At 36.2% G+C, this 20,110-nt stretch overlaps 1 protein-coding gene across 2 annotated transcripts in view; it reads right to left on the bottom strand.

The window, feature by feature from the left end:
- LOC109060385 (segment polarity protein dishevelled homolog DVL-1-like) overlaps positions 1 to 19,809 on the bottom strand; it is a 33,000-nt gene extending 13,191 nt beyond the window's left edge. For both annotated transcript variants that reach the window (XM_042751255.1, XM_042751256.1), the window contains exons 1-4: positions 19,365 to 19,809; positions 8,995 to 9,064; positions 6,826 to 6,947; positions 2,183 to 2,295 (exon numbers count right to left, since the gene is read on the bottom strand). In XM_042751255.1, coding sequence (XP_042607189.1) covers positions 2,183 to 2,295; positions 6,826 to 6,947; positions 8,995 to 9,064; positions 19,365 to 19,534 — 475 coding nt within the window. In that variant the 5' untranslated portion in view covers positions 19,535 to 19,809. The remainder of the gene's footprint in view (positions 1 to 2,182; positions 2,296 to 6,825; positions 6,948 to 8,994; positions 9,065 to 19,364) is intronic.
- Between the last annotated feature and the right edge of the window lie 301 nt (positions 19,810 to 20,110).

Here is a 20,110-nt window from a genome sequence, read left to right as displayed (position 1 = left end):
TACATACATACATACATACAATTACTGAATGCTCTATCATGATAACTTTCTGGGCTTAACAGCTCTACAATGCATGACTATTTCTGGAGAAGAAAAGGGGAGCTGACCTGACACATTTCTCACATGCTCTACATCCAAAACCTCCAGAGACACACAGCACAGCTACACGACTGCTCCAGACATACACATGCTAAATGAATAGATGCTTTCCTTCAAAGACAGACTCAAAAAAACCAAGTACAGTGTGGATCACAGTGTTGGGGAGCAACTAACTGAAAGTACTGACAATACAGAAGCACTCCATGAGGTCTGATGTCTATAATAGACAGTTGGAAACACAGAAGTTCAAACAATATCCATAAATCGTCAGTATCTTCAGCAAGCACACTAACACACACACAAACACCTCCATCTGTCTCTTGTGTCTGAGGGTGTTGCTGCTAATGAAGCAGCACTAATTAATGCGCTTGGCAATAATGAGGTGCAAACAGCAGGAGAAATAGAGAGGAAGAGCATGAAATGTTCCAGTGGACATAACTGGAGAAACAGCGGGGCTTCCACAAATATGTACATCAGATAGTATGAGAAGGAAGCAATCCTGTACTTTCCTCTACAGTAAGAGGTGGAGGAAATACAACTTTGATAGTCAGCTTCAGCAATGTAGACATTCTAGACATAGCTGAGGTTTCTCGAACACCTTAAATTCTATTGACAACACACACACCTTTAATCGTTTCTCATTGCAGGCAAAAGTAACCTAAGGAGCCAAGAACATTCTTTGCTGAAGAATTTTTCCATGCAAAAGGAAGCTTTTATACTTCCAAGAAACGTCTCTTCACCCAGAGTTCAAGTCAGCATGCACACCAACAAAAATAAACATTCTGTACTGGTTTAAAACAAGCAAACTTACAGCAAACAACCACAGAATTGGGACATGCTGGGAAAAAATAAATCAACTACATCCTGCAACTCCCTGTAACAAATTTAAGAGCTTTGAAAGTTGAAGTGATGACGTTAAAAGAGTATTAGAGGAAAATTATGTCATTATTTATTTATTTATAAAACTGTCATACACTACCATTTAAGGATTTTTTTTTTTTTAAGAACAAGATCTTATTCACCAAGGAATCATTAAACTGATCGAAAGGGACAGTAGAGACGTAAAGTGTTTCACAAGATTTGTATGCTGCTCTTTTGAACTATTTATTCAAAGAATTCTGAAAACAAATTATCACATTAAAAATCACATCACAAAATGTCTGTTTTTAACACTGATAATAAGAAATATTTTTTGAGCACCAAATCATCAAAACATTAATTCTGAATGATTTCTGAAGCATCATGTGACACTGAAGTCTGGAGTATTGATGCTGAACATTTAGCTTATTTCAGCTCATTTAAATATTTAATCATTAATAAATGTTTCATAAAATATATATATTTTTAATGTATGTTCAAATAAATGCAGCCTTGATGAGCATAATGTGAAAAAATAAATAAACACAGAACTCATTTTACTTTTAATATATAATATTTTAATAAATATAAAAATTTTGTTGGTGTTTTTTTTAATGTTATGAGGATGCTGTTTTTAGCCTGTCCCCATCTCTGAATTATTTCTGTATTAACAAAAATGCACATTTTCCATGCAAACTCTTTCTTCTGTAAAGGGTTATGTGTCGACCCTGTTATCATTATACTTCTTCCTTTTAAATGAATAATTTAATTAACTCCACAAAGAAAACAAAATGTCATTACCCTTTTAGAAAAGTGTTTTCCTTAAGAAGTTAATCATGTTACACTTTAAATATACAGTATTTATATTGTTTTGTTAAAAACATAACTTCATAGAACAATTTCATTTAATTTTTTTTTCACTAATAAACTCACCTTACAAAACAAATAGAAACGCGTTTTGTAAAGGCCCATCTATAAATATTGTTACTTTAGCAGTAGCTGTCCTAAAATAACATCCCATTTACCAACTAAAATGCGGTTTGTTTTTTGTTTTTTTTGCCTCACGTGTCTATGCTTGGAATATTTCATTCTCCTGCCAGACACTTATCGCCTGAGGAAAACATATCATATGCTATGGGTTTCCTGATCCCTGGCACATGATATGTGATGTGTGTATAGTGTGAGAACAGGTCTGTTTTGCTGAGTACTGTTCAAAGTCACTCACTTTCTCGTGCCCTCCTGTGAGCTCGCTCCCTCTCCCGCTCTCTCCGCTGGCTCTGGAGTGACTCCGTCCCTGTCTCTGTGTCCAATCCATCCCGACTGCTCACCGCATTGGCACTAGTACACACATACGCACACACAAAAAGAGAGAGGTCTTTATTATACAGTCTCAAAACCATCTCTATTATGCTGAGTCATAATACACTTGGCCACAAAAGTAGAGAAATTGTTCTGGGAAATCATCTGAAATTATGATTAACTACATTCAATTTCATCGCCAACAGATATTTCATTGTGTAGGAGTATATGATTTACAGCAGAGCATTTTCAGCAGCTGTCACTAGTTATTCAAAGCTGAGAATCTATGGTAAAAAAGTGTTTATGACCATCTGAGATGAACTGCAGCCCAGGAGTTTTAAATCCTGCAGGGCTGCTGTTGGGCCACAGAAGAGCAGGTTGGGGGTAAATGGGGCCGTGATGCAGTGTGGGAATGAAAAAGTGTATGCAGATATGCCAAAGGCTAGTCATTCTAGCAGAGTTGTAAGAATGCTCAGGGCAGAAAAGAAACATTAGGTTGGTGAGAACAGCTCGCTGTGACACATACAAAGATGCTCACACATGATAACACATAAGAAAAAAATCTGTTATTTCCGCATGGGTCCACTGGAAGAAGAAACAGATAAAAACAGATAGCATAATGACTGTGAGACTGGGAAAGTATGTGTATTTTAGCATAAAAACATGCATCCAGGATCATTGGTTCAATTTTCAGGAATGCATAAATGCAATGCAAGTCACTTTGGATAAAAGCATAAATGCATATAAATATAAATGACTACCACACTATTACTACCTACAGAAAAGACGCAGTACACATTTAGTAGAGATTTTATTTGCATATTATTACCTGTTTTGCATAATTCTTTCAATAAACTGACCACTATAACAATGCAAATAGTGCTTCCAAACTGTCTGCTTCTAAGTGATTATTTTTATTTATTTTTTTCTTTCATATCCCTTCAAGGGTTTTTCCAGAAAATAAATGTACAGATATAGATTCACCTTTTTAAATTATAATTTCATTTGAAAGCAGTGTATAACAATCTCACATCTTAAGAATTCACAAATCCTTATATTTAGGTTTTGCCATTATTCTCTGTATTTCAAATCTGTTTCTATAATATATATGAGCCCAAAAAGAAAACATATACAGAATAAAGTTATATAGCTACGTTATAAGGCTTTTGAATATCCATTGAGCTCTGCAAAAAATCTATTTAAACCGGCTCATGGATAAGAAAGCTGAAAAACCTTTGTAATGTTAGGATACTATTTAGGGGAAAATATCTTAAACAAAACAAATAGATAATGCTTGAATGACTCCGAGCCAGAAAATTGTATCTTCTCAAAGTTTACTTGCATCCACATACCAAAAAAGGAAAGTCCCGCCCCTCAAGCACAATTAGCTCAAACACAACACAGTGTGCTAATGTCTCTCTCTGCTGGATATGCCTGTTACTTCAGCAGTTTGGTGATAATTTACCTAAAGAACATCAATTAATACACCAGTATCCATGCTTTAATTTAACGGTTAAGACAGAATTCTGTGACACTGTGTTGAGACCAAACTGGAGGGAGAATCGAAGCTAAATGAAAATAATAAAAAGCTTCTAATGGCAAACGTGGCACAGAGGCTGTTTAATGCTGCTTAGACACGGCTATTTACACAGCTGTGGTAACTCAGCTGTGTAAAGATGCCTTTATATAATCATGCATGATTAAGACAGCAAAATACAAATTCTTGTGTAATTTTAAAACAAGAGAGAAATCTATATTTGTCTAGTTTGTTGATTTCAAATGCAAAGTAAAAAACAACAACAACAACAACAACAACTGATTAAGCAATTAAAATATAATTTTGCCTGATTTAGAATGGCTTACAAATAACTTCCCAAAATTTAGAAAAACAAAATTCTAAAATCACTGTAAAATACATTTTATCATACAATGGTATTAAATACCAACTGATGCATTTATTCCACACTTCTTGTACTCTGTTGTATTTACAGGGGGCAGCAGGCAGACTGACAGTTCAGTCCTGGAGGGAGACCGAGGCAGCTGTGTCACCCCACAGAGCCCGCGGGGCAGCGGAGACGAGTGCTTTTAATGTCCACTAATCCGGATTAGCTGCTCAAGGGACAGCCGAAGACATACTCTCCTCACCCTACCAAATGTATTCAGCAGGACCAATAAATAATGCATAGCACAAAGAGAGCAGGCAGAGGATAACATTTGGTTACTTACTAATGCTTACAGTGAAGCTTTTATAATGGAAATGAGGGAGATTTCTTGTGGGAGAAACATTAATATTAATTTAAGCAAAATTGGCTGGTAGTCTGTTGAGAGAGGCAATGGGGAAAAAGAAAGGAGAAAAGAGAAAGGAAGCGTTCTGTGATTCACCTTCACATGTTCTGACACTAGATGGCACTAGACACTTAAGAAAACAAGTGGTGAGAATTTTTTGGTGAGTTGAGGTTACAAAAAAAAAAAAAGGCTGAAAGTCAAACATTAGATAAAGATATTGCAGGACTTTCACAAAAGTGAACAGGTGCAACAGATGCACAAAGAAAGGCTGTTGTAAAATTTTCCTTAAGCTCTTTGATCTAAATTTAGCCTTCAACATCTTTAATATGAACAAAGAGAATATTTAATCTGTGTTTGCAGTAGAAGCACAACATAACCAGATATGCAGCAGTGCACAACTCCCAAAGCCTTCTTCACAGCCAAAGAAATGTGAAAGTGTTTTTTACTCTTTTGTTCTTGTAGTAAAGCTGCAGTTCATGGGTTTATTTTCACTAACAAATGGTATAAACTGCTTCAAATATTGTGTTTATTGTAGCAAATGGTTCAAGATATCTCTTTTTGTGTATATACACATATATATAAACACACACAAAAAGAGATACAACGAAACAGTGAGTCGATTTAATAAAATCATTAGAACCAACTGGTCCAAGAAAGATTCGTTCATGAATCCGACATGACTTTCGCTAAAACCACATGAATGCTGGCATATCAAACAAACACATTGAACTTTGTGAGGCAAACATGTGTTCTATTAGAATGCAGCTCAAGAGACAGGCGCTGGAATTGGACTGTGATTCACACACGTGGCTCCCGGAAGGACAAGAATTATATTTCCCCTCCAGCTGGATAACAGACATCTGCTACTGCTGTGACTGTGGTTAGGAATTCAGAACAAATCAAATCAGTGGTTTTGTAATGCTTGTCAGAAGTGTGTGTGTGTATGTGTGTTTTCTAATTTCAATTGTAAAAAAACAAACAAACAATGAATTCATTCAGACATTTGCAGATGTATTTGTCTGGTTATTCAAAAACCCAATGCATATGCATATATAATGCATATATTCAACTGATACAATGACTTGAATACACTTCCTCTGTGTTGAATGTTTCAGAATTTTTTGTTTGCAGGCCTTAAAAGGTGTAATAAAAAGACCAATTAATAGGCTGAAAACACAGTGATATTCATAATTCATTATATTTAATTTAAAACAACTAACCCTAACCCTAACATTAGTTTACCTTGAAAGAAAAAATACAGTTGGAAAGTTTGGAGGTTTTTTTCATGTGGAGAGCACAAGTCTCTTATGTTGCTCAAAAATGAAAATTTTATTTATATATATATATATATATATATATATATATATATATATATATATATATATATATATATATATATATATATATATATATATATATATATATATATATATATATACAGCGGTGTACAAAACTATAAGAACACTAGTTTTTTTACCAGCTAAAAATGGTTTTAATTCAGTTATTTCTATCTTTTGCTGTAGTGTGTCAGTAGGAAATACCAGTTTACATTTTCAAACATTTATTTTGCCATTGATTGTAATAATCCAGTGACATTTTTGTTTGCACAAGGAGTTTGACAATAGCCAGTGCTCCACAGAGAGATCAGATCTCATCATCATCATCCAGTCTTTCTGGAATGACATGAAGAAACAGAACAAACTGAGACAGACTAAATCCAGAAGAACTGTGGCAATGTCTCCAAGAGGCTTCAAGAAACCTACCTGCTAAACTACAGTACTATTAAAAGTTTTAGGCACTTGTGCAAAAATTCTGTAAAATGAGGATGCTGTCAAAAATAATCTTAGAAATAGATTTTCTATCAATTAACTTCTATTAACTAATTTATTTTTTATTTTTTTTAAGTGTGACTATCCTTTGCTTTTAAAGCAGCTTTTGCCCTAGGTGCACTTGCTTATAGTGTTTCAGGTAGCTTTAAAGGTAGGTCTCTTGAAGCATCTTGGCGAAGTTGCTTGGAAACGTTGTATTAATCATACTGACCCCACACTTTTGAACAACAGTGTATGTTTGAAAACTTTTAAGATGTGTACATGGGTCTCATGCATATTCAAAGGGTTATATAAAATACATGAAAACAACATTAAGAACTTTCGACTTAAATTTATATTTGTCATACATCCAGTTATAATGGTATAAATGTCCTTCATTGACTTCACTGGTTTACTACGGGCCTAAAAAGTGAGTAATAAATGTCAAACAAATTATTTGCATGGCATTACTCACTGGAAAGAGGGGGGTCTGGAATCTCCAATCCCTCCAGTTCGCTCCAAGGGTGGCGGCAGCTCTTTGTGGCTCTCTGTGCACTGAGATCCCCCATCCGAGTGTGTGCCTTCAGCCAACACCAACTACAGCCAAACACACACACAATTACCCACAAAGGCTTCAGGAAGAAACTCTCCAGACTAACTACTAGCCCTGCATAAATAAGTAGACAAACAGAAGGAAGAGAAGAGAGTGCATTTGTTTGAGCAGACAGGAGTGTGAAACATGGATCCTTTAAAGCAAGTCAGTTCACTTGGCAGGCTTCTCGATAAAAGCCATGGGCCGCTATTTCAATATATTTCAAATCAGCAATAAATTATGACCACAATGGTGTCATTGTTGATGCATACTTTGTTCAAATCACACACAAAAAAAATCAGGTTGGTCCAGTTAAATTTCATGCAATAGAACAGCAAATATTTCTATGAGCAGTCCGACTCCACCTCATTTAATCAGAGACAAAAAAGGGGCCTTATGATGTGGTTAAGTGCTTTCATGACTTAAATAATGGGCAGTAGATGCGGATACCTGAGGATATAACTCTAAACACTGTAGTTCATTTTGTCTGCACAAACCAATGATAAAACCTTGCAGTAAGGCAGATATCCAATGCACTATGTTAAAGCAGTGATCATGTTATGGTATACTGAAGGTCTCCGTGTTTGGACAGCAGGCAGTGAGCACATATTTTAGTGCAGCACATCTCAGCATGTCTGTGCAGCTCTCTGCAGCTGGAGGCTCGCTGGAGTCCACTAACCTGTATTTTGCACCTCACATCAACTCTGCACAACACTATGGGTATAACACCTGCTTGTAGGAGTGTAGATGTGTATAAGGCAATTATCAGATTAATGATTATGCTTTGCTTTTGCTGCCACTATCATGTGTAAATATTTAAACAGTCCTGTATTTGGATGAAGTTTACTCATACAAATTAGGTCACAGAGTTTAATTCAGATTGCCGTCCTTTCTACTTTTGCAATGTGACATGAAACAGGACATATTCAATGACAAAAATGTCAGAGCGGACTTGATTTTATTCATTGGGTAGTGATTAGACCTTGAAAAGTTGAATAATTAAAAGGCTTTGGTGTCATCACACAAAACGGAAAGTTTCAGAGGCAGAGCAAGTTTAACATTTTAATCAAAGAATATAAGTATAAACATCATTTGTATATACAACATCCACTGTTTACAATAAAACCAGGAGTGTGTATTAAGAATGCTGGTTTTCTGGTTTTAACTGGCTTGAGATGGTCTCCCAGCCTAACCAAGCTGGTATTTATCTATTTACCTGGTTGGCCAACTAAAAAAAACGCCTGAATGTTTTTAATTCACTTAAAAGAGCTGGTTCATAAGAGTCATTGAGAGATTGGACTACACTGGTCACACTGTATTGATTAATTCACTGAAAAGAACCAGCTCATAAGAGTCACTTGTTCAGGAATTGGACTACACTGGTCATGCTGTATTGGTTTATACACTTTAAAGAAACAGTCCATTAGAGTCACTTGTTCAGTAGATTCAGACTACACTGGTCGCGCTGTATTTGTTTGATTCACTAAAATAAACCAGTTCATAAGAGACATTCGTTCAATAATTGGACAACATTAGTTGCGATTTATTGGTTTATTCACTTAAAAGACCTACTTCACAAAAGTCTTTTGCTCAGGAATCGGACTTCACTGGTCGTGATGTATTTGTTTGATTCACTAAAATTAACCAGTTTATAAGAGACATTCATTCAATAATCGGTTTCCACTAGTTGTGCTTTATTGGTTTATTCACTAAATCAGGAATCAGACTACTAATCACCCATTCAATAGCTGCATTTGTTTGTTTTACAAAAGAGGTGGTTCATAATTGTCATTTGTTCAGGAATCAGACTACTCTGGTCCCATTCTATTTCTCTGATTCACTAAAAAGAACCGGTTCATAAGAATCAGTCATTCAGGAATTAATTCTCTGTGTTTGTTCCTCTAAAACTAGCCAACAGACTGGCCTGAGAGACCATCAAATAAGCTTAGGCTGTTTCAAGCTGGGGTTTTTTCAGCAGGGTTGATAGTCTGATTTTTCATAATGTCACAGTCTGTCCAATACAGAGAGGAGGGCACCATCTATCTCACTTACCCAGGACACCACTCTGCCATTGAAGCAGGGCAGCTTGGCGTTATCATCAGAGATTTCTTCTTTGACGACTCTGCGGGAAAGAACACAAACTGTCAGGGACTCTGTGAGAGCAGCACCCAGGATTGCACAGGATTTTTCCCATCTATTTGCAAAAGCTGAGGCATACTGAAAGCATGTCACGCTCAAACAGCGGAATTTTCCACTTAGCTCTCAACTGCTGGCTGCTCATGATGAGAATGCTGAACACCACTGTTGACCGACTACTCTGTTGAAAACTACTCCGTTTTACAACAGGCCTCATTAGTACCTCATGCACATTCCAGATTACCTACTAAAACTGCTGCTGCTGCACTGATACAGTGGCTTAGTATAAATGTAGATCTAATGTTTCTCTAAGTGTGTGAGCGTTTATGAGTATTGAGGGTCTGTACATATATACATATAAGTGTGGGTACATTTATATATATGAAAGGTGCAGCAAGGGTGTCAGGGCACAGGAGGTTATTAATAGAGTGAGTGAGTGTGTTAGCAGTGTCCATCCCAGGCTGTAAATTCCCTACATAAATACCACACAGTTACCCTTTAACCCTCCCAGTCGAGGTTCAGAAGTCACACACCTGCTGGTCTCCTGTCACTGTGCACAGGCCTAGTCCATACACACACATACAAACCACATGAGACTGGCAAAATCCCTTAAGGCTCCATTCGTAGCCTGAAAAAACAGGATTACTGGGGATGCACAATGTATCTGTGACCGTACTGTTAACACCAGATCTTTCAGATTTCGAATGATGGTATAACAAATCAGGAAAAAATGTAAGTGCCATTTTAAAAGGCTTTTTTTTATATATATATATACATATTACCTTATTTTACATATTTTCAATGCTGCATAAATGCAATCTAATAACTGATCTATGAAAATTATTAAATATAACATATTTGCATATGAACAAACACTAAAATTACACTGATTTCTCCCAAGCCAACAAGTACAACACATAACCACGTGCTGTTAAGTAAGTGAGTCTTAAACTGTGTGTTCACCATACTGATATAACTGTCACTGATTCATTAAAAAGAATGGCTCTTAAGAGTCATTGCGAATCAGACTACACTGGCTATATGGTATATTTCTGATTCACTAATTCAGAAGACTCTTTCTCAGGATTCAGACTACATTGGTTGCATTGTATTTATTTAATTCCCTAAAAAGAACCTCTTTATAAGAGTCATTTGTTTGGGAATCTATCTACACTGGCCATGCTGCATGTTGATGATTCACTAAAAAAAGAGCCAGATCATAGAGTAATTTGTTCAAGAATCAGATTACAATGGTTATGCTGCTTTTGTTTGATTTGCTAAAAAGAACCAGTTCATTAGATTCATTTGTTCATGAGTCAGGCTATACTGGTTGCTCTGAATTTATTTGATTCACTAAAAAGAACTGGTTCATGAGAGAAATTGTTTGGGAATCTTACTATACTGGTTGTGCTGTATGTTTCTGATTCACTTACAAGAGATAGTTCTTAAAGATACATTAGTTCAAGAAATGTACTACACTGTGCTGTTTTTGTTTGATTCATAAAATAACAACAAAAAAAAGCCATTTTGTTTATCAGTCATTTGTTTGGGAATCGGACAACACTGATCAAGCTATATATGAACCTGTATATTTCCTCTGTTCCCAACCTAGTTTTCAGAAAGATCCCAAAGCTTATCACCTACAATCAAAAGTGATGGATCAACATGAATTCAAACATTTCTCAAATTCTTCAAATATGTCAACAATTGTCTCATAGAAGAAACATCCGAGAAAGGTTACAAAGTTCACATCTAAGGTATGACAGTGTGCAACTGATGCTATAGATTATTTAAAGAACAACATCTTTAAGTAGTGTAACCACAGATCTTATTTCAATCATAAATCGAACACAGCCACTCTAAAAACCCATTAGAAGTTCCTGAGGGAACACACGGCTAATTAGCCCTCCATGTTTGCCTACATCAAACCTGCTCTTTGCAGCATCCTCCTCTCTGCTTTTCGTCACTACTTCATCCATGAACTAATTTTTTTACAATTTTAAACCTTTGTTTACTTCTTGTGTTACTGTCTCTTTAAAACGAACTGCCTGTGTTGCAGTATTCCTCCAAATCCCCACTGGATTAAAGCATCTGCTAAATGAATAAATAAAAAATAGATGTAATATCTCTAATCATATTTTGACCATAACAAAAATCAATATTGTGCAGTGCTAAAATGTGCTGGCAGAACTTGAGAAATTCCAGCATCCTGTCGTAATTATAACGTCTTCCTCTCCACTCCTCCAGAACTTCCAGGTCACTTCACCCACACAGCTGTGAGAATGAGGAGGTGAGCTGAGTGGGACTGAAGGATGATGATAACACGGGCTTGTTAGAAGAGTAACAAAACAAGGAGAGCTGCCCCAGTCTGTTCGAGTGCCCTGAGCCCAGCACAGGAAACTAGGGTGTAACTCTAGTCATGGGTAGGAAGTGTTTGTGTCCTCTCAAGAGGTCTTTACAATATACAGCAACATACAGCGAGGAGTGTGGGGGTGGCCATAAGGAAGTGTGGTTTGTCCAAACTCGCGAGGTAACGCCCTTTGGTTATACACTGGACTATAAATCTGTTCTTCTAGGTAATAATATCAGCTTTAATCTAAAAAAAATGTCTTGAATCTAGCTAACAAGCTTTCTTAAAGGGATAGTTCACCCAGTGAAAGTTTTGTCATTATTTACTTGTCATTCCAACTTCTGTGTAACACAGAAGATATTTTGAAAAATACTGCAGTTGAAGTCAATGTGGTCCAATGTTGTTGGAACAACATGAGAGTAAACAACATTTTTGGGTGAACTATCTGTATATACAAGCAAAATTATATTTACAGTTTGAGCGGTTCTAGCCTGTGCTAAACTCCCCAGCATGATGCTAGCGTGCTAAGGATGGTTGCCAAATTGTTGCTGTGTTACTAAGGTGTTCCAGTGCTGGTATTGTTAACTAAAACTATTTGAAATTTTTTCATTAACTTAAATAAAGCTGAAATAAAATATGCTTATTAAAAGAAAAACTAACTTAAAAAACAAAAATAGAAATGCTGCCTTGGCAACTAACTGAAATACATTTAAAGAACAAATACTAAAACTGAAATAAATATACAAAGCTAAAAAGAAATATGTAAAAAAAAAAAAAAAAGAGCTAAAATTAAAATAAAAGTCAAAAAACACTAAAATATTATTAAAATACCCCTATTATGGGTAATGAAAGGTTCCTATTTTGGTTTTGGGAGTCCTCAACAACAGGTTGACATGCATGCAAGGTCAAAAAACACTTTCATTGTCTTATAATATGCATATGTTTTTAACCTAACTTGCTTAACGACTCCCAAACGATTCGCTCAACGATTAATTTTTCCAAACCCCTCCTTTGCGTGATGCTAATCTGCGGTGATTGGTCTGATTGGTCTCATTTTAATTTCAAAACCGTTATTTTTACCGCTCCAAAAGCAGCACCCAGTGGCAAAGAATTAATTTGCATTTTCATTCAGACCAAACCGAAAAGACCAACAAGTGGGCGGGCAATATACTAATGTTTCATGTTGACGTTGACGGCTTGAGATTAGTTTTTAAAATGACTCATTAAAAAAATTATTCAGAGTCGATTCTTTCTTTTGAGAGACAAAAACTTTACACACGGTGCACTTTCAGATTTAAAACATTGCAGGATGTTTTCATTCCCTTAATTTTCTAAAAATCCATAATAGGGTCACTTTAAATTATGCAATATAAAATATAAATAGTGACATCTTAAATCAGATCACTTAGAAATAAAAAGCATACTTCTCAACAAGCCCCACAATTTAATGTACAATTGATATTTGTAGCCCAAACAGCCTGAGGTTAATAATTAAGGTTAGTGAAAAGAGTAAATAGTGACGCAAGCACCAGTGATGACATTCACACTGAGATCTAACAGATGAAAATCAATATATATCCATGGCAATGCCCTTCTTCAGAAATCTATAGGGTTTTTTTGACTAGCAACCACATGGTTATGATATCATTTATCTACTTCAGGGATTTCCTGTGATGTGGGACCGTTCCATCTGTGAGCTGTGGCACAGCTCAGCATGATCCTATAACAAATAATGAGGGCCGAGATGAGGGCCAACCCAGTCCGATTAATGCCTGATAATCAAAGTCAGTGAATGAGACCATGAGATTATTTCACTAAATGCTTTTTATTTCACCTACAAGCTGTTAAGAAGAGAGAGGCACTTCCATATCACTTCCAGTCAAATGCCAACCACATCCCTCTGCCCAACATGTGACAGCAGCACTTTAAAAATTAAACACAACTGAAATCTTTCTGTGAAGTCAATGGGGGTCTAATAAAAAATACATCAAGTTGGCCTGACACTGAGGAATTCATTACAGCGTAACCATTAGTTAAAACACAAGCGCTCTGTACGCAACATGTACTGAACAAAGGCTGCTTAAAAGCCAATGAAATCCATCTGGATCATTATTCATACGCTCCACTGATATCTTGACACCTCGGATTTATTTAAGATTATGTTATCCAACATTCACACGCAGCAGAAGCAGTGAAATGGAGGTAACTGGAATGCATCGGCCCCCAGAGAGATGGTGTTTGGGTGTCTGCACTGCTGTCTATCCTCAAAGGCAGTTTACAGGGGTATTAACAGACTGCGGTGGATAATATCAGAAGATATTATCAGAAGCAGCAGAATGTTGTTGATTATTACGGAGGACACACACAGTAGGGATCTATGGCAGTAAAAGTGGGATGTTTATGTTGGACACTGTAGGGCTAGTTATGATGTGATAATGATATGATGTGAAGGGGTGTGTCTCTACCCTATCCCAGCGTTCACAGGTTCTCACTGCTGATCTGTAAATGGAAATGATAACTAACCCGCATTACAGAGGCCCATTTTTGTGCATTTGAGATCTCAAAAGATGTGTGCTGGTTGGATTTCTTCCTGCTTTATGAATGGTTAAAGAATGCACAATGCAAGGTTGTCTAAAAATAATGTTCGCCACATTTAGCTGCACACAAAATAAATCAACTCCCCCTGGGATGCATTTATGGTTCTGAAATGTGTCCAGATCCAAGTTGTGACTCATAGTTTTGTAGTCAGCATACTGAACCTCAAAGTAGGACTGCTTGGTTATGGCAAAAATCATAATCATGATTATTTTGCTCAGTATCACAATCATGACTTTTTTTAAACATGATTAGGAGACCTAAATCTTATTTATAGAGTACTCTTTTTTTTCTTTATAGTGATATATCAAGTATATTTTGATGGACAAAAGATTGCTATAACACAATTTTATATACCAATGAAATTTCACAATTCTTGATACAATTTCGATACCACAGCAGAAAAATACTAGGCTAATTAATTTAAGTTTAAAAAAAATCCTCAAAAATAACATTTTGAAGAGAAGTAAATAATCAGCAATAAAATTTTAAAAAAGGAGAAAATTAAAAACAATATGACAAATAAATAAAATAATGATAAAAATTATGGAAAAAAGCTTTAAGTTTGGGCTTTTAAGGAAGGTAGAAAGCACAATTTTAATTTAAATAATAATAATAGTTTTATTTTGATGTTATCTCGATTATTTCATAATCACTGGAAGCAAAAATTGAAATTGAAACTAAAATAGAATCGCACAGCCCAACCTCAAAGTATATGTAGGCCCATAAGGCTAGGCCCAAGTTGCTACTTAGCACAACAAAGTAGCCAAGGAGAACCTACCATAGCAGTCTGGCAGTGAAGGTCAAGCTTTGTTTGTTCATGCAATCTACTTCATGGTCACCAGGGCCAACTGTGCACCCAGTTTAAGGTGTGACAGGAAAGCAATGCTGTTAGTAAACTATCCTATGTTAACAGGAAAAGCAAGTTTTTTGGAAGATTGTGCTAGAACACCAACATGTGTTGTGGTGCATATGTGAGTTTAAAAGGGTCTGATGAATGGCAGGTTAATAGCCTTGTGGGATAAAGAGGTCGAAAAAATAAAAATGTTGAGAAAAAAAACATTTCCTACTGCAGAGGAGCATTCCTATCCTAGACATATCACTAAACATCTCTTCCTGCTGTGTGTCTTTTTTCAGATTAAATGAGACTGTCATCTCTGAACATAAATAATCCAGAGACTCCTCATAAGTTAACATGGGAAGCCTAGATCAAATTGATCTATTTATCTATCCATGACATTACATAGCAAATATTACTGCAGAAGACCCACTTTACCGTCGCTGTGAATTAACATTCACAAATCACATTACAGAGACAGTGATTACATAAGAGAGAAACAATATTGTTGGAAACACTTGCAGAATTTTTTCAGGTTTTGACCCTTTGATAAATTCTAAAAACACTGACAGTCAACAATGTTGTTGTAAAGTTGTGGAAGGTGAGAACATTAATAAAGTTATCGTTATAGCGATAGTTATCTTTCTTGGTCTTGAACAGGAGTCTTTCAATCAGTTCAACTGACTTGAGGAAAATAATTGAAAAGAAAGTAAAAACTTCCATTGCCACCCAGAATTGATTATGTGGTATTTGCTTTAGTAAGCCAAAAAATTAATGGCTTGTAATTATGCACTGCTACTCTTATGGCTATTATAATGTAATATGTACAACAGACACTGTTTCTGTTAAGGAACATAATTTCTTGCAGAATAAACTTATTATTGTGCTTTAGCTTCAGTATTGTTAGAATATTGCCCATTCAAATCACTAGGTGACCTATTATTAATGAATATGAACACTTCTCAAATTTGCCTCGATTTCAAAATGAACAATGTCTAACAATCACAGAAAAATAGAAAGCTGAAAGGACAGCTGCTCGTTTTATCTGACAGCCTGTTTGCCATTTGGAAATATTAGGCAACTGATCCATTCATGTTGGGTGACACTGACAAATTAGAAAGTGACAGTTCTGCCTGACAGCTGCTGGTTCACAGTCATTCAATTCCCCTCAACTAAACTTGGTCTATTGCTGGTTATTCTGAAGTGACAGAAAATCTGCTATACTAATGAGTTTGCTGTCGGAACAAAATAGGACCTGTGAGATGTTAAGATTATGTTTGATGTTTTCTTCTGGTCAACACTGGTCAGTGCATCTGACCCATCAGTCTAACTTGGAAGTAATTCTGATCAATTTTAATTAACGTAATTGAGTGTGCTGTAGTTTTAGATTTATAAAAGGTGCTGTCACTTTCAAAGAGCAGGCTGACTTTGTCATGTCATGTTCAGATTTTCTATTACGATGGCTCTGAAGGCCTGGCCTTAACTTCAAAAGCTTCAAATCGAGGGAAACCAGAGCACAAGTCACTGTCAAATGGAGTTACAACACAAGACACTGTATTAGGAAACAACCATGATATATTTGCACCATGTGGGCAACTGAAGCATGCCACTGGAGTTGACAAAATTAGCTCTGTTGCAGTGCGTGTGTGGTGCTGTGGCAAGCCATTTAACATTTTTCATTAAAGGAGACATATTATGCCCTTTTTTACAATATGTAATGTAAGTCTTTGGTGTCTCCAGAATGTGTCTGTGAAGGTTCAGCTCAAAATACCCCACAGATAATTTATTATATAATTATGAAAACACCTATTTTGAGTGGAAGCAGAAAGACTCTGTTTTTCGTGCCTGTCTCTGTTAAATGCAAATGAGCTGCTGCTCCCTGCCTCCTTTTCTAGAATGGAGCTGTGTCCTTACAACTCGTACCTGCTGAAAAACATCTGTTTTGGTTCTGATTATCATGTTTGTCATGCTGAAATCATGCATTTTAAACCATATTAGATTTAACTTCTAATATACAGTTTTCTGCGTGCACACGTACAGAAAGCAGTTGTCACAGCATGTGAGTACTAAACTAAGTTCTCATTCACACACAAGTTTACATAAAAAACACACAAGTTACAAAAACAGTCAGTTATGTCTGTGAAGGTAAACAGCTGGGAAATAAATTGCATGTTTATTTTAGATCTGTGTGTCAGGCAGCAGCAATATACAGTAAATAAATCAATAAATCCACTACTCTTGTTATCTCTTCTGAGGCTGAGACTCTAAATAGTTCTCTGTGCTTGTCTGTGCAACCATAGACAGAACAGTTAGCATGAATGACAGCGCCATGGGTGGAAACCTACAGATTAAGGGGCGTTAATATTATAATGAGATCCCTTTGCAACATAACTAGGGGAGCGAAATCAGACATGCTCATTTTTTCAGAAGCTTGCAGAAAAAGGCTTACCAAAACAAAGTTACTGGGTTAATCTTTTTCATGTTTCCTTGGACAGTAAATTGCACCAGGGACCGGATTATAGCACTTAAAACTTGGAAAAGTCAGATTGTCACCTTTAAAAACAACTAGTACTTATTATGTTACTAGTAATTATTTTTAAGTAATCAAACAGTGACTGGTATCTTTCTCAATTTTACTAATAACTACTAGTACTTATTTCATTTGTGTAATTGTGTAATTCAACCTATTCAATTAGGTTGCTTTCACACCTGGCCCATTGTTTTCCCCCCTTAGCTCGGTTCATCTGGGCATATGTGAACATGGCAATTGTGCTCAGATCCGCACCAAAACAATCGGTCCGAGATCGCCTGAACGAGGTGGTCTCGGCTCGATTGAAAACAAACTTTGGAGCAGTTCAGTTGTAGTGAGATAGCAATCCAATCTAACGGACCAATGAACCAGGCTATATCACAATGTATAATGGGTAATTACGTTCCGTGAAAAGCATTAACTTTGCTGTTTTGCTAATACTTCAAAATGAACCTGTGAATGTCTGTGGGTGAGCACATCTTCGCCATTCAAAATCAAAGCGCACTTTTTCATTTTATAATGCCGTCTTATTGCTCTTCTTCCTAGTAGGTAAATTTTTTTTTTTAATTCCCAATGAATCATGGACTCCTGCTCAAAATGACAAGTGAATATAACGAAATACAAAAAAACAACAACAATAAGCCCACAAAGCTGTTGTCTTTCTATCCTGATGGATGACAGCCGTGGCAGCTAAGTGGAATCCCGGAAAATATAGCGTGGCACTTTGACCAATGAGAGAACTGTTTACTCATGTGTGACTTGTATTAACAAATTTGGCCTGTTTAGAAACTTTGCCGTGTGAAAGCGAACCACACCAAGAATAAAAAGCAACACTGTAATAATTTTAATCCCTGTTTCGGAACAAAGCAATAAATCTACAGGTGTGAAAGCACCCTTAGTCACCAGTACTTTAGAGTTTCTTCAGATTCAGTATGATTGCTACTAGTCACTTAATTGTGAATATCTTAATACTGAAGTAACTTCTATTGTTGCTGGTAAAAAAAATGCATTTTAAAAAAATAGTTTTTTCTGGGGGGGGGTATCTGCAGTTCAGACAGTAATAGAAACCAGTAACTGTTAGAACTGTTATTGGGGGGGGCTCTGAGAATTAAGTTGGTCACTGTGGGGGAAAAATACAAGTAAAAATATAAGTAGCAGTATGTACTGAAAAATCACTAGAGACTGATGTAATACATTCTAGTAACTACTGGAATTAGTACTAGTCCAATAAATATACAATTAAATTTAAACTTGAAATTGTAAGGACACTAACCAGTACTGGATTACTTACTAGTAATTACAAAATGTAACAATGTTAAGACTAGTACTTAGTAAGGCCTTTAAGTGCACCTGGAAAACACTTAGGCTGCCCCTGAGTCAGAGAGCATGTCAGGTAGAATAATAATTAATAATTGATTACTAATTTGAATCAGGACATTATAAAGAAAACAATACCTTAAAAATGAAAAGAAGCAGGTTTTTGCAATCACATCCTTTTAATCCAGTAAACTCCTGTGAAGTCCAAGAATATATAATATAGATCAGTTTTTCAGCCATGTTTCAATCGACACGCACCTTCCACTGTGAAAACTCAGCAACTCATTATCACCTAGAATTCTTGGTTATTCATGTGCTCTGAACTAGTAATTAGGATAATTTGATACTTCCGTCTTTCACTTTAAAGAAAAACATAAATGTTAAAGCGGCTTGCCACAGTGGTGGAGGGTCGAGCACACGCACCCGCGCAAGAACGCGCACTTTAGAACACGGGTTCAAAGCAGGTGCCAGCAGCAACAATGTAACAATATAGCAACGTCACAACGAACAACCAAACGTTCTAAACGCTTTCCAGGTTTGACAGCGTCTATAAAGCATGTGACTGTCATAATGCTGAGTCGATCATGGGTGTGATCGTGTTTCTTGAATACTAAACCACACTACAATATAAGCAAATCATATTTCTCCATACTTACCCGAAATCCTGATCCATAGATTTGAAAAAGAATTTATAACTGTTGACCGGACGGTTGTTGAGGACATGTTTAAAATCCGCCAACGTGGCTTTTTCAGGAGAAACCGTCAGTTTCACTAAATAAGGGGTTTCTTCTTCGTCGATATGGTATATAATTTTGGTCTCCGCCATGAGTAGGCTTATATGGGTAGGATAATCATTGACAGAAGAAGGAGCAAGGGTTGCAGCAGCGCGATTAAAAATATATTTGTAGACTATAACTCGACAAGTGCCATATATGCGCTATAAGGCGACATTGCTGGTTGCCGGTTTCACGTAGGCAAACAAAAATCCTGGTCTTGTACGGAGCGCGCGGTTCCAGACATAATCGGAGCTTGTGCGTCTCTATCACGGCGTCAATGTTTCTCTCTGATCGCCAGTAAAACAGGAAGGGACGATTCACATCCCTATGAGCTGGAGTTCAAGATATTTTATCACTACAGGTTTCTCGTAGAGGTAGGCTTCCCTCTAGCGGTAGACACGGGCTGTTTATTTATTAAGGGGTTTATATTAGATCTCAAAAGTTTACATAAAAAAAAATGCTCGCAAACAAAAAAACATCACATAGGCATAACGTAGAATTATTGTTCTAAATGTTAATTTTATTTGTTTGTTTGTTTAGAACAAAAAAATAAAAAATAAAACATAAAAGAAATATGTAAAAAAATAAAAACACAATTTTTGTACAACAGTTGCATTCTTTGTATT

Source organism: Cyprinus carpio, chromosome B23 (assembly GCF_018340385.1).
Source record: "Cyprinus carpio isolate SPL01 chromosome B23, ASM1834038v1, whole genome shotgun sequence".
Classification (NCBI taxonomy): Eukaryota; Metazoa; Chordata; class Actinopteri; order Cypriniformes; family Cyprinidae; genus Cyprinus; species Cyprinus carpio.
Note: the sequence above shows the minus strand (reverse complement) of the source record. Positions and strands in the feature narration are given on the sequence as shown.